At 61.1% G+C, this 13,795-nt stretch overlaps 1 protein-coding gene across 21 annotated transcripts in view; it reads left to right on the top strand.

The window, feature by feature from the left end:
• Positions 1 to 13,795, top strand: part of MROH1 (maestro heat like repeat family member 1) — a 113,347-nt gene that overhangs the window by 89,257 nt on the left and 10,295 nt on the right. For 10 of the 21 annotated variants that reach the window (XR_010135066.1, XM_063709627.1, XM_063709618.1 and 7 more), the window contains 19 exons: positions 563 to 670; positions 842 to 986; positions 1,110 to 1,150; positions 1,401 to 1,542; positions 1,884 to 1,936; positions 2,353 to 2,460; positions 2,775 to 2,894; positions 3,176 to 3,298; positions 4,152 to 4,298; positions 4,386 to 4,412; positions 5,270 to 5,392; positions 5,640 to 5,719; positions 6,021 to 6,135; positions 6,243 to 6,338; positions 6,956 to 7,060; positions 9,102 to 9,237; positions 9,368 to 9,480; positions 10,689 to 10,841; positions 12,005 to 12,159. Coding sequence is in view for 20 of the 21 variants with exons in the window: in XM_063709627.1 (XP_063565697.1) it covers positions 563 to 670; positions 842 to 986; positions 1,110 to 1,150; positions 1,401 to 1,542; positions 1,884 to 1,936; positions 2,353 to 2,460; positions 2,775 to 2,894; positions 3,176 to 3,298; positions 4,152 to 4,298; positions 4,386 to 4,412; positions 5,270 to 5,392; positions 5,640 to 5,719; positions 6,021 to 6,135; positions 6,243 to 6,338; positions 6,956 to 7,060; positions 9,102 to 9,237; positions 9,368 to 9,480; positions 10,689 to 10,841; positions 12,005 to 12,159 (2,090 nt within the window). In the remaining variant the exon portion in view is untranslated. Of the gene's footprint in view, positions 1 to 562; positions 671 to 841; positions 987 to 1,109; positions 1,151 to 1,400; positions 1,543 to 1,883; positions 1,937 to 2,352; positions 2,461 to 2,774; positions 2,895 to 3,175; positions 3,299 to 4,151; positions 4,299 to 4,385; positions 4,413 to 5,269; positions 5,393 to 5,639; positions 5,720 to 6,020; positions 6,136 to 6,242; positions 6,339 to 6,955; positions 7,061 to 9,101; positions 9,238 to 9,367; positions 9,481 to 10,350; positions 10,842 to 10,881; positions 12,160 to 13,795 lie in introns of those variants that run through there. The other 11 variants (XM_063709621.1, XM_063709615.1, XM_063709625.1 and 8 more) reach the window with 4 other exon arrangements.

A 13,795-nucleotide genomic window follows, 5' to 3' on the forward strand; every position in this document is an offset into this window, starting at 1 on the left:
TTAGCTTCTGAAAGAGAGGGATTAGAAGTCCCTGCAGTGTTGCCATTTTCCAAATATGCTGCTTCGTGGTTGAGCTTTTACTTTTTGGTATTTCAAAACCTGAATGGAACGTGTGGGAAACAGAAGTCGTCTGCTTACAGGGACGCCTTCTGGGGAGCTGAGCGTACAGAGAGGACAGCAGACATCCAGCCCACCATGGCTGCCGAGGCTGGGTGGCGTCCTGGTGGGAACCAGGTTTTCTGACATGGTTAACGTTCCCACAGAGGCTATCCCGTTCCTCCCCTGCAGGCATTGCAACGTCACGAGCAGTGATTTTTTATGGAGTCAGTAGCTTAGCAAATGCTCAAGGTTTTGTTTGTTTTGAAGATGAGAACTGAGGCAGGTAAGCCTGCTTTCTTGGGTGATCTTAGCGGAGAGTGCCTTTCCTGTCTGCGGCAGGTGGTGCACATGTCTGCATGACCTGCGGCGAGGCTCAGGGTCTGCCCTGCTTCCGGGCAGGCCGTGTCCTCAGGCCCAGAGCCATGGCCGCCCACGCACGCCTTCGCCTTTTGCCTTCCTCCAGCCTGAGAAGCCAGGCCCCGGCAGCAAGGACCCCAAGGCCGACAGCGTGCGGGCCATCAGCGTGCGCACCCTCTACCTGGTCAGCACCACCGTGGACAGGATGAGTCACGTGAGTGCATGGCACCCGTCCCTGCCTGGCGACAACAGAGCTCTCCAGGGCAGTGGCCCAGGGTGCTCAGGCCCAGCAGAGGGTCTGTCTCCACCTTGGAGCTCTGGCAGGGCCCTATCTGCATGGGACCTCCCTCTGGGCAGATGCAGACCAGGCCCTCTGCTCCCCTAGGTCCTCTGGCCATACCTGCTCCAGTTCCTCACCCCCGTGCGCTTCACTGGGGCCCTGACTCCGCTCTGCAGGAGCCTCGTGCATCTGGCGCAGAAGAGGCAGGAGGCCGGGGCCGACGCCTTCCTCATCCAGTACGACGCCCATGGTGCGTGCCGCGCCGTACCCCACCTCCCCACTCCTGCCCCCACTTCCCCATCCTGCAGTTCCTGACACCTGCCCCAGGGCTACAGGCAGCCCCCCACTGACTATTTCCACCTCTCATCTCCAGCGAGCCTCCCGTCTCCCTATGCTGTAACCGGAAGACTGTTGGTAAGCCTCGCCCTTTCACAGCGTGCCCAGCGCCCCACTCTGTGTCCCTGTGCTCCACCCAGGCTTGGAAGGGGTTACCTTCTCAGTGGGCAGCCGCGGTCAGGGCTCAGGTGTGGTTTTCCTCTACGTGGGCGGCCCAGCTTTGGGAAGAGCCAGGCTCCCCGTCGGGTGATGTGGCCCTGCAGGTGCAGGTTGTGGGCATGGCCAGTGCTCCCTGCTCAGACCCGGCTCCCACGCTGCCTCTTTTCAGGTTGTGTCTTCCAGCCCCTACCTAGGGGACGGACGTGGGGCGGCGGCGCTGCGCCTCCTCAGTGTTCTGCACCCAAACATTCACCCTTTGCTGGGTCAGCATTGGGAGACGACTGTCCCGCTGCTGCTGGGGTACCTGGATGGTGAGGCCAGGGTCAGGATGGGGTGCATAACCCTGTGGGGAGGGCAGGTCTCAGAGTAGGAGGGTGCTAGCTCTGACCCCACCTTTGCCAAGTGGCACCAGGGTGGCCAATGGGGACTAGGGTTGTATAATTGGAAAAAACTCCCCTGTGGTCCAAGAAAGGCCCCAGGTGACCTGGGGCTTGAAAAGCACTCCCGCTGGGTGCTTCCTGGGAGCAGGTGGGGGGCAGCGGGGCGGTGGGGCCTGTCTGTGCTGAGCATCCCCAGCTCCAGGGCAGGTGCTGGGCTCTGAGCCCCACTGGTGCGTGTTGGGATGGGCTGGCCTGCGCGGCTGTCGTTTCAGAGCACACAGAAGAGACCCTGCCACAGGAGGAGTGGGAGGAGAAGCTGTTGATGGTGAGGGCCGGGGTACGGCCCATCCTGGGCCTTAAGGTGTTGTCTGGCCTGGGGGGTGCTGGGGTGGCAGAGGCTGGGCCACCTGCCTCGACCTCACCTCGTGGTTTGGCTGGGGAGCCAAGGATCAGGCAGCGTCAAGGCTGAAGACCCCAGCAGCCTTGCAGCGGGGGCCTTGCTGTGACAAGGCACCGGCCCTCTAGCAGTCGCAGCCCCAAGCGTCGGGGGCCACCTCTCACCCTGCCTGGTGAGCCAACTGTGGCATGGTTGTCCCCTGAGGGTTGGCTCTGCCGCCCCCCGCCTCCGCTGGAAGGCGGTCTGCAGCCCCTGCAGCCACAGCACATGGAGATGTGCCCAGGCTCCAGCCAGCCCTGTGAGGGGTCGGGCTCCCAGCCGCTCAGTGGCATCTTGGCCTGCAGTTCCTGCGAGACACCCTGGCCATCATTTCTGACAACGCGTGGATCTGCCAGCTGAGCCTGGAGCTGTGCAGGCAGCTGCCCTGCTACGATGAGGCACCCCAGGAGAAGGTGGGGCACCTGCTGGCGTTCCTGGCGTGGTACTTGGGCTCCGAGTTCCTGGGTCTCGTGTCTGTCACTTGCTGTCTGGGCCCTGTCTCCCGTGGCCCTGGTGGCCTGGCAGAGCCTCCTCGTGGTGGCTGAGGGCCAGGAGTGCGAGAGCCCACCGGCCCCACCCCTTATTCCTCAGATGTTGCCCCGGACTCACCCTGCAGTTCTCATCAGCTTGTGGGCAGGAGGTGCACCCCAGGGGCAGCCCCATGGCAGCGCTGGGTCTCCCTGTACTCAGGAGTCAGGCAGAGCCGTGTTCTCTGGTTTTGTTTCAGAACTTCCTATACAAATGCATAGGAACCACGCTGGGTGCTGCTTCAAGTAAGGAGGTGGTGAGGAAGCACCTTCAAGAGCTGCTGGAGACGGCCAGATACCAGGAGGAGGCAGAACGCGAGGTGGGGCCACTTTCCCTGCAGAAGCCCCAGACACCCCAGGGCTGGAGGACGGTGGCACCTGCTGTTCTCTGAGGCAGCTGGCTAGCCTGCGTGCCTGTGTGTGCGTGTGTGCATACACACGTGGTGTGCGTATATGCACAGGGTGTGTGCACGATGTGTTGTGTGTGCAGGTGTGCGCATGTGTGTACATGTGGGTGTGCCCATGTCCACATGTGACAGTATGCGTGCATGTGTGGCAGTGCGTGCTCTTCCCTGCCCGGGGTAAGTGTGCTGCCCCCCAGGGCCTCGCCTGCTGCTTCGGGATCTGTGCCATCTCCCACCTCGAGGACACGCTGGCCCAGCTGGAGGACTTCGTGAGGTCAGAGGTCTTCAGAAAATCCATTGGCATTCTCAACATTTTTAAGGTTAGGGTGACACTGATGCAGGGCTGGGGACAGCTGTCTATCCACAAGTTTGAGGCTCAGGGGGTGCCCTGCGGGCTGGAGTGGGGCAGGAAGCTGGTTGCGTCCCTGGAGCAATTTTTGCTCCTGCATTGCTTCCATGGGCAGGACCTGTGCGTGGGTGCTCCCAGTGGGGAGGACGGCAGAATGGCCTCCCAGAGGCAAACGTAGCTGTGGCCAGGGCCATGTCTCTGCCAGGTGTGGGTGATGAGGGGGGTTCGCGGCTGGGGCAGGCCTCTGCCCCCTGGTGGCTAGCAGATTCTGCGTTCTTGCCAAACCACCAGCTGTGCTGGCAGAGCCTGAGCCTGGTTTAAGGAAGGAGTGGGCCCCTGCTGCAGGCCCCCAACCCGGCTGTGGTCCCTCTATTTCCTGTCTCCCGTAACTGTCCCAGTTACAGCATCTCAGGGCTGGACCAAGCATGCAGGGCTTCCCAGCCCTTGCTGTGCGGATGGAGGCTGATCTGCAGCACAGCAAGGGTGGGGCCTTGAGCTCTTCTCAGCTGCCTCCTGCCTGACTCTCTCACGTGGCTGTGCTGCCTTGACCCTCGGCCCTCCGCTACCTCGGCCCTTGGCCCTCTGTTACTCGGTACCCAGTGGGCCCATGCCTGGCTGGCTGCCTGTGCTCCTGCCCCTTTCAAAGAGGCTCTCCCCATCCCCAGATTCAGGTGGTGCCCTGCACGGCTGGGTCACACCTCTGCTGTCACTGACTGGCTCTGGCCCTTCTTCTGGGAGGATTTCAGGAGTTTCTGAGGCCGAGGATTCCCGTCGGGGAGTGTAACTGTGTAACTGAAGCCCCGCTGGTTCCTCTGGCCTCTCAGGATCGAAGTGAGAACGAAGTGGAGAAGGTGAAGAGTGCTCTGATCCTGTGCTATGGGCACGTGGCGGCCCGGGCCCCCCGGGAGCTGGTGCTGGCCAAGGTGGAGTCCGACATCCTCCGGAACATCGGCCAGCACTTCAGCACCAAGGTGGGCGCTGCGGTGGGCCTGCCACGCCAGGGGAGCTGGGGCTGCCAGGGAGTCACGTCTTAACTCATTTCACTTTTTGTTGTTCAGGTTCTAGGAATAAAGGTAGAAACCAAGGTACAGTGTGTAGGAATTAAGTGCTGGACTGGCTTCTCTCCTCTCGGCTCTCCTCTGGGCGGGTTGAGCTTCATAGGCAGAGGCCGGAGGGGGAGCTTGGAGCTTGCTGGGGCTTCCTGGTCTCCATCCCCAGGAGGCGTTCGAGAGCATCACCAGGGCTCCTTCCCTGGCCTGGGCCCTGGACGGCAGTGGGAGGCGCAGACGCCTCCGAGGGGCTGGGTCGTGGGCTGTCGCCCCCCAGGGAGTTCAGCCAGCCCCACCCGTCCCAGGACAGCTGGAACCTCCTCTGGCTCTGCTCCTCAGTGCTCGTGGGGGCTGTACCTCCCCGGACCCTAGTGAGCACCTAGGAGAGGAGCCAAGGCCCAAAGCCAGTGGAAGTGGCAGTGGAGGTTCCACTGGCCCCCAAGGCCTCACCCCAGCCTCACTAACAAGTTTCCCTTCTGGCCTCCCTGGCACTAACCTGACAAGCCCCTCTCTCAGGACAGTCAGCCCCTCCTTGAAGAATAGGCCCTCTGGTTCTCCTGTGGTGGCTGGGAGGGCGGGGCTGTTCTGAGAGGTTCTTTTCCCAGCCCTTCAGCACTCCCCGGAGGACTCTCCTCCTGCTGTGGGGGGCCCTCTGGTCACACCACACAGTGTCTGTTCTGTGGCCTGTCTTCTCTGGAGTGTGACACGGGGGAACCCCTGGGTGGCCCCCCGCGTCTTCCACACAGACTTTGATAAGCAAAAGGGCTGGCTAGAGAGCTCCTTTGAGAGCAGAGTGCAGCACTTCTGGCTTCGGAAGAAAGAAAAGGGGGTGTGTGCGGGTTCAGCCCTGGAGGGCGGGCGTGGGCGTCTCCTGTAGCCCTGCGTCCCTGCAGGACCCAGCCCTGAAGCTGTGCCTTGTCCAGAGTGTGTGCATGGTCAGCCGCGCCATCTGCAGCAGCACCCAGGCTGGCTCCTTCCACTTCACCCGGAAAGCAGAGCTGGTGGCACAGATGATGGTGAGCGTGGCCGTGGCCTGGCAGGTCCTCAGGCAGGTTCCTGGGAGACTGAGGCCAGAGGTGGGGACTGGGGGCACTGAGGGTGATAATGTGAAGACAGCCTGGGAACATGGGAGGGGCCATGTAGGGACACATGGGGCTCTGCTCCTCGGGCCCCGCCTGTCACTTAGGCTGGGGGACAGAGCTTGACCAGGGAGGAGAGCTGGCGTTTCCTCCAAGGGCTGAGTCATGCACCTGCCTCACCCAGGAGTTCATCAGGGCAGAGCCCCCGGACTCCCTGAGGACACCTATTCGGAAGAAAGCCATGCTCACCTGCACTTACTTGGTGTATCCTTTCTTGCCTCTGCACAGGCCTGTGCAGCTGCGTGTGTGCGTGCGTGTGTGCATTGTGTGTGCATGCCTGCGTGTGCACATGTGTATGCGCGTGTGTGCACGTGCGTGTGCCTGTGCGTGCATGTGCGCACGTGTGTGCACACCTTGTGTGTGCGCATGCTGCGTGGGGTGCCGCCATGGTCTGGAGCAGAGTAAACATGGCAGTGGCTGTGCTGCCCGCACAGGCCTGGAGGTTACTGGGTGTCTGAGTCTCAGCCTTAGGATCATTGTCTGGGGCCCTTAACTTGCCTCTCAGCTCCGTGGAGCCAGCGCTGGACGAGCAGGCCCGGGCGGATGTGATCCATGGCTGCCTGCACAGCATCATGGCCCTGCTGCCTGAGCCCAAGGAGGAGGACGGAGGCTGCCAGAAGGTATCCCTGTGTTTCCCTTGCCTGTGTCCACATCCGTGAGAGCGGCGGGAGGCCACTGTAGGCTGCGGGGTCACTGGTGGGGCTGGACGGCCTGGCTCTCCTTCCAGTCCCTGTATCTGGAGACACTGCACGCCCTTGAGGATCTGCTGACGAGCCTCCTGCAGCGGAACATGACCCCCCAAGGCCTGCAGATCATGATTGAGGTGTGCAGGGGGGAACTGTCATGGGGATGGGGATGGGGGCACAGAGGGCACTCCACCTGGCTGCTGGCCCTCTCTCCACATGTGGGCACCACAAGGGACAGTTTGGTGCTCTCTGCACTTGGGGGTGGTTTATGAACAGGCAGGTGCACCCCCTCCCATCTGGGCTGGCAAGCAGCTGGGGAGGCCCTGACCCAGGTGGGACCTCTGGAGCCTGTCCTCTCCCGCCACTGCATGGCGCAGGGATGGAGGGGCCCACGGGTACCCATGGCTCCTGACTGGGGGCCGCTACCAGGGTGGCGCTAGGGTGGGGCCGACCCCCATGCTCAGAGTGTGTTCTTCTAGGACCAAGGTGGCCTCCACCCTGTCCCTCCACAGTCCTGGCTGGCCCTGGGTCCACCTGGGCTGGGTTGTGTCTGTGACCAGACTGGAGGACAGAGTGGCAGGGCCAGAGGAGCTATGGTGGCCTAAGGCTGGCACCACTCTGGGTCCCCGGCTTGGCCCCCTGTAGCCCGGGAAGGATGGCCTGGCAGGGACACTGAGCTGGCCCACGATGCACAAGGCTCCTGCCCCCAGGGCTGCCCTCTGAGAAGTACCTGTGTGACGCCCCTCTTCCTCAGCACCTGAGCCCATGGATCAAGTCCCCAAGAGGTCACGAGCGGGCGCGGGCCCTGGGCCTGAGCGCCCTCCTGCTGCGCTACTTCCTGGAGCACCTGCGTGTCAGTGTGAGTACCTGGGTCCCTGGCCCGGGTGTTGCTGCCTGTGGCACTCATGACCCAGAGTGTGAGCTGCCTTCCTGGCTTCCTCTGGCCGCCGCCCCAGCTCAGGCCACAGTCCTCTTCCTTGAGACCTGGATTGAGGGCCTGTCAGGGCCAGGAGTTGTCAGGGATGGCTGCTCAGAATAGAGTCCGTTGTCATCAGGGGCCCACTGTTAGCCGGAAGGAACGTGCACCTCTGGTCTCCAGGGCTTCACTGTTGAGCGCAGTGCTTGATTTGGTTGGCGATATTTTTATCATGTTCCAGAAGCATCTATTTGTTTTAATGAGAACTTTTATCAGGAACAGATATTAGATTTTGCTAAATATCTTTATGTCATCTTTCAGGATTATTCTAGGCTTTCTTTTCTCTCTCTTTTTTTCCCTGAGACAGGGTCTCACTCTGTCGCCCAGGCTGGAGTGCAATGGTGCAAACACAGCTCACTGCAGCCTGGAACTCCTGGGCTCAAGTGATCCTCCCGCCTTGGCCTCCCGAGTAGCTGAGACTACAGGTGCATGCCACCACACCCAGCTGATTTTCTTTTATTTTTGTAGAGATGGGTCTTGCTACATTGCCCAGGCTGGTCTTGAACTCTTGGGCTCAAGTGATCCTCCTGTCTTGGCCTCCCAAAGTGCTGGGATGACAGATGCTGGGGTTACAGATGTGAGCCACTGCACCTGGCCTTTTGTTAATGCACCAAAACTATCTTTTCTTTTCTTTTTTCTTTCCCTCCCTCCCTCCTTCCCTCCCCTCCCTCCCCTCCCTCCCTCCCTTCTTCCTTCCCTTCCTTATTTCCTTCCTTTCCTTCCTTTCTCTCTTTCCTTTCTTTCCTTTCTGAGACCGAGTCTCTCGCTCTCACCCAGGCTGGAGTGCAGTGGCGCAATCTTGGCTCACAGCAACCTCCGCCTCCTGGGTTCAAGCGATTCTCCTGCCCCAGCCTCCCGAGTAGCTGGGATTACAGGCACCCACCACCACTGCCGGCTAATTTTTGTATTTTTAGTAGAGACGGGGTTTCATCCTGTTGGCCTTGAACTGGTCTTGAACTCCCAGGCTGGTCTTGAACTCCTGACCTCAAGTGATCTGCCCACCTCAGCCTCCCAAAGTGCTGGGATTACAGGCATGAGCCACCGTGCCCTGCCGAAACTTTCATTCTTTATGTGGCCAAATCTCGTGTGTTCAGGGCTCTTCCCACCTCATGCTTTCATGGCCTGTTCATCACATAACCCTGGTCTGGCTGAAGCTTACCTTGGTGCATGGTGTAATGGATGCCCAGCCTAAGAACAATGGCTGGTCACCCTGCAGTCTTTCTCTAACATTCCAGCCTTTCCCTTCTGACTTGAAATTCTTTCTTATCAGTGGCGCCCAAGTAGATACCAGGTTTCCATCTGAGCCCAGGATCCTGTGCAAGGGCAGGGTGGGAGCACCTCCCAGGAAGGCCTCGCACGTGGGAGCTGAGAAGGGAGCAGGTGGTGGGAGGGGGGACAGGTGCGTCTGCTGGGGAGGAGGTGTGGAAGTAGGAGGAAGCTGTCCGCCTATAGGAGCAGGGGAGGGGCAGGACTGAGGAGAGCAGAAAGGCTCTGGAAGGCAGGACCAGGACAGTCAGGGTGTGAGGGGTCTTGTACAGTCCTGCCCCTCACCCAAATTGGCAGAGCCCGTGCACTCCTCCCATTTGGGGCCCCCTCCTCACCCCAGTTGTCCGTCTGCCTGCATACGCCTGTGTGCCCACGTTGGCATGGCCTGGCCCTCCTTCTTGTAGGGGCCCGGCCTGGGAGCCTGTGTGGCCCTGGTGTAGACGAGGTGTGGTCAGAGCTGAGCTGAGCAGCGTCCACGCTGCAGCAGGAGGGGAGGGAGGAACTCACTGGGAGCTGTGTTGGCCACACTGAGGGCCCAGGGCTTCGTGGACACCAGCAGCACTCCTGGCCACACTCCAGCCCTCCTCTGGGTACAGGTGGCATAGGTGGCATCCACCCACCCCCAGCATTCTAATAGCCCAGGTATCTCCTCCTCCAGGCCCTGGTGCCCTTCCACAACCTGGGCCTTCTCATCGGCCTCTTCTCCCCACGGTGTGCGGACCTGTGGCCTGCCACCCGCCAGGAGGCCGTGGACTGTGTCTACTCCCTGCTCTACCTCCAGCTCGGCTATGAGGGTGAGCCCTCGTCAGGAGTGTGGGGGCCAGTGGTCGTGCAGGGGTGCTTGGAGGGATGAGGTGCAGAGTCCAGGCTGCGGGATCGCCAGGGAGGGCCTGGGCCCGACTGCTCGTTCCTGCCGCCCCTCAGGCTTCTCCCGGGACTACCGCGATGACGTGGCGGAGCGGCTCCTCAGCCTCAAGGACGGCCTCGTGCACCCTGACCCCGCCATTCTCTTCCACACCTGCCACAGTGTAGGCCAGGTACCAGCTGGGAGCTCTGCGGCCGGAAGGCAGGCTGGCACTGTCTGGGGCTAACAGGGACTTCCGAGGTAGCACCTGGCCTCCCCTGGCCTCTGTAAGTGCCACCCATGGCCAGTGGACATGAGCAGGGCCTGGGTGTTTGCATTAGTTGCCGGCGCTGCCCTGCACTGGCCCCATCACCCACACCCGCCTACGCTGGGGCAGTGCAGTCCATACGAGAGGAAGGTGCTATTTGTCTGAGACCTGGCAGAGGCCGAGGAGAGAATGGGGTGCCATGAGGCACAGCCGCCCTCTGCCTGCCACTGATACCCTGGCCTGCTCATGAAGATGCAGATTTCTGGAACAGAATCTTCAGCGGCTGCCCTGTGTGGTGTTGTCCCCAAAAGCTACCCAAGAGCCACGTGGGGGGCTAGGGTCATCGCCTGCAGGGTGCAGCGGGCTCTAGCCCTCTTGCCAAGGGGCCAGGGACGGGCCCTGCCCTTGGTTCCAGCTGGTCAAGGTGCTTTGTCCACTGCCATCTGAAGGGAGGATGACCCTGGGCACTGCGTCCCCTCCCCGACCCATGCCTGCCTGGTCTACTCTGAGGCTCAGCTCACAACACAAGCTTGAGTATTATTAAAGTATTGCATTACAGGGGGGGAAAAAAAATGTCCTTCCAAGGGGATGAGAAAGCTGCCCCTCCCTCCGTGCTCTCATGTGGGTCCCCAAGCTGGAACACGGCCTGTCTCCATTTGGTGCTTAGGAATGGCCTTCCAGGTCCAGAGACTGTGTCTCCTGCAGAGGAAGGAGGGGTAGGTCACCAGGGCCCTTTCTGGTGCTGGGATCCCAGGTGTGAGCTAAGGCTCATCTGTCCTTCACCCTGTGTTCTAGAGAGCTCCAGGGCGACTGCACCACAGGGCTGCTCCCAGCCCACTTCACTGGTCAGAAGGAGCCTGAGGAGGGTACTGTGACCCCAGCCCTGCAGCTGCCCAGGCACCACCTTCCAGGAGCCCGCCCAGGTTCCAGCAGGCCCTGGCAGGTTCTGGAGAAGGAGACCCCACCCCCGTGCGGCGAGCTCATTGAAGGCGCAGGGCCCAGTGGCTGGGGCCGGGCTGCAAGAAGGGGCGTGGCTTCCCGCCCTAACGCGAGCCCCTGAGACCCGATGCCTCGGAGAAGTGGCGTTGGGGGTGCCCCCCTTCCCTCAACCTCTGGCATCGCCTTCCTCCTAGATTATTGCCAAGCGCCTCCCCCCAGACCAGCTCATCAGCCTCTTGCTAACCATGTTTGAGGCCCTGGGAGACCCCGAAAAGAACTGCTCCCGAGCAGCTACCGTCATGATCAACTGCCTGCTGCAGGAGCGGGGCGGCGTGCTCCAGGAGAAGGTGGGAGAGGGCCGGGCGCGGGGGGGGGCTCCAGGAGAAGGTGGGAGAGGGCGCGGTGGGGTAGTGGCTCTTGGAGAGGTGGCACCACGGGAGAAAACAGTGAGGCTGGCCCTGGCCTGTCGTGGACCACCCTGCCCAGCCCTCCTCGGGTGTGACCCTCACTGCTCTGCCCCCTCTCCCTACAGGACTACCATGGAGAAATCTTTCTCTTAGGTCTGAAGACGGGTTAGAATTTGGCAAAAACAAGTGCTGAGAGAATAAGGGGGGAAAAGGAAGCGAAAAGGCGGGTGAAAGCACTCATGTTTCCCTTAGCCCACAGTGTGCCAGCCGTCCCCTAGGGCGAGGCAAGCCTGACCTCATGGCCCGTTGCTTTGTTTGTTTTCACCCAACATGGTGGTATTTTCCAGCTGTGCAGTAAGCATTTGGCAGTAGGGGTCACCATGGCTGAGGGTGGAGAGGAGACTCCCAGGCCAATACCCACCATGAGCAGGGAGCCCCCTCGTGACAAGGCCGTCCCCCAGAGTGAGGCTCATGCTATGCTGCTGCTGGACTTGTGGTGGGCCTGGGGGTCCCAGGGCCAGCGTCCTCCTGCCCATGTTTCCTCCGTGTTCCGTTCACCTGCTTTCTGGAGCAGCAGGACAGTCGCAAACTCACAGCCCCCCAAGTCCCATCCTTCCATCTCAGGCCCAGCTCCATCCTCAGTCTGGGAATCTGTCTCCTTCTCCCTTCCCACCACATCCCCAGCCCAGCTCCCGCAAGAGTGCCATTGGCAGCTGTGTGGGTCCTGCCTCCGGTGGGCCTGCCAGGGGAGCCTGAGAGTTGGACCCAGCAGGCGTGCTGTGAGGGCATGGGGCCGCTGGCTCTGTTGGATGCCTGCCCAGCTCCAAACCAGCCTCTGGGCCACATGTGCCCTTGGCGCTTCCTCTACCTCCCGGGGCACTGGCCACTTTGCACGCGGAATCCAGGTCGTGGCTCCAGTTCCTTGGCTTCTGGGCTGTCCGTGGCCCACGGGGGATCCTGGCCCTACCTCAGGCTGGCACCAGCAGTATGGAGCTCTGCATCTCATGGGGCTCCCTCATGGCCCCACCCCCTTGGCCTGGCGTAGGTGTGCCCACAGCTGTCCCCCACGCGTGGCCTGACCACCGTGTCCCGCCCATCTACAGGTGCCCGAGATCGTGAGCGTGCTGCGCTCCAAGCTTCAGGAGGCCCAGGGAGAGCACGTCCTGCCGGCCGCCCAGCACAGCGTGTACCTCCTGGCCACCCAGCACTGCGCGGCCGTGGTGTCCAGCCTCCTGGGCAGCCCCTTGCCCTTGGACAGGTACCTAGCTCAGACTCCAGGCTTAGGGGTCCCTCTGGAATGATGCTCCCCGAGCCCTCCACCCGGCTCTTCACCCCGACTTTCTGCATGAGTTCCCATGGCTATAGGCCACGTGGGACAGAAAGTGACATGGAGACAGGCCCCAGTCTCTCAGGTACCCACGGGGACCTCTCCTCTCCAGGCGTTTTGGGATCCTCACTGGCTCCGGTGGGCCCTGCACAGCACCCCCACAGGGAAGCTGCTATTTCTGCCTTCCTCTAAGGTTCCAAAACTGCCTGGCTGCTCTGTTGGCCCCAGGCTCCAGCACACACTGGAGGCTGCCCCTCACCCTGTGTCTTGTTTCCAGCTGCCCCAAGCCTTGTCCTCTGCAGGGCATCCACTGCTGCCTGTGAGCAGACCCCCGGGAACTGCCTGATCTCAGCCCCCTCAGGAGCCCAAGGACAACCTTGTCTGTACCATACATCACTATGTCTTCCCAAGCTCACACCTCCCAGCTCCCAGCAAAGGGCAGGGTGTGTCTACCACCCACCAGCCCACTGGGGTCCCCCTTCCTCGCTGAGGCCTCCGGAGCATGGGTCTGCTGGCCCTTCCTTTCTTTGCCATCTTAGTCGTGGACAGAGGCTGGCCCAGGGGCACCTGGCTTCCTGTGACCTCCGGGAGACTCCATGCTGGGCAAGGCAGAGTGACCCTTCCCCTGGCAGGCGGGGGCATGAGGCTGCCGTGGGGAACACAGGTTTCCTTGCACCTGGCCCTTTACCCTGTCAGCTTTGCTTTTTTTCATATGCTCTGAGGCCCTCCCATTAGGTGCATCCAAGCTGCAATGCCCACTTCCTCCTGGCAGGGGGGACCCGCAGGCACCTTCTGCTCAGAGGTGCACTTGTCTGGTGGCCCTGCTCCTTCCTGGTACTGTTGACCTTTCTGTGTGTTTGTTTTAAATCTCTTGCATGGTAAATAGCTGCATTTTGTTACTGATAGAGTGAGTTTAAATCCACTGTCATATCTTTTGCGTCTTTGTTACATGTTTTGTTTTTTAAAAATCTTCTTTCTTGTCCTTTTTTAGATTGACAGTGTCCCTCTTACCTCACTTTCTCCACTCAGTTTGCAATCCTGCAGTCTGTTGCTTTTCTTTTAGCGTTTGCCCTAAAGGTGGCTGCATGTGTCCTCACTGAAGTCCAGCATCGGCCCCGAATGCAGGCTGAGGTCTGGGTCTGGCTGGGCTGCTGGGCGCCCGAGTCGTCATGACCGTTGTTCTTGGGCACAGCCGGCGTTGACTTGTATTTCCTCCGTGATTACCGCCTGGCTCACCAATCACTGTTTTCGTTTTCCGTGGAGGCGTGGCTCACACAAAGGGCAAGCACGGAGTCACTGGGCCCTGCGGGACTTTCCAGGTCAAGGCAGAGGAGGTGTCCGGTCCCCAGCAGGCTCCTGTGTGCCCCTCAGTCCCCTAGAGAGTCATGGCCACCTGACCGCCACCACTAGAGGTTTTGGCGATTGTGCTGTGTGGTGGGTCATCCCGGCCTCTCCTTAGCACGGCGGTGCTGCTGCCCATCCTTCCTCCTTGCCAGGTAGTGCCGGGTGCTGCTGCCCATCCTTCCTCCTTGCCGGGAAGTGCCGGGTGCTGCTGCCCATCCTTCCT

Source organism: Gorilla gorilla, chromosome 7 (assembly GCF_029281585.2).
Source record: "Gorilla gorilla gorilla isolate KB3781 chromosome 7, NHGRI_mGorGor1-v2.1_pri, whole genome shotgun sequence".
Classification (NCBI taxonomy): Eukaryota; Metazoa; Chordata; class Mammalia; order Primates; family Hominidae; genus Gorilla; species Gorilla gorilla.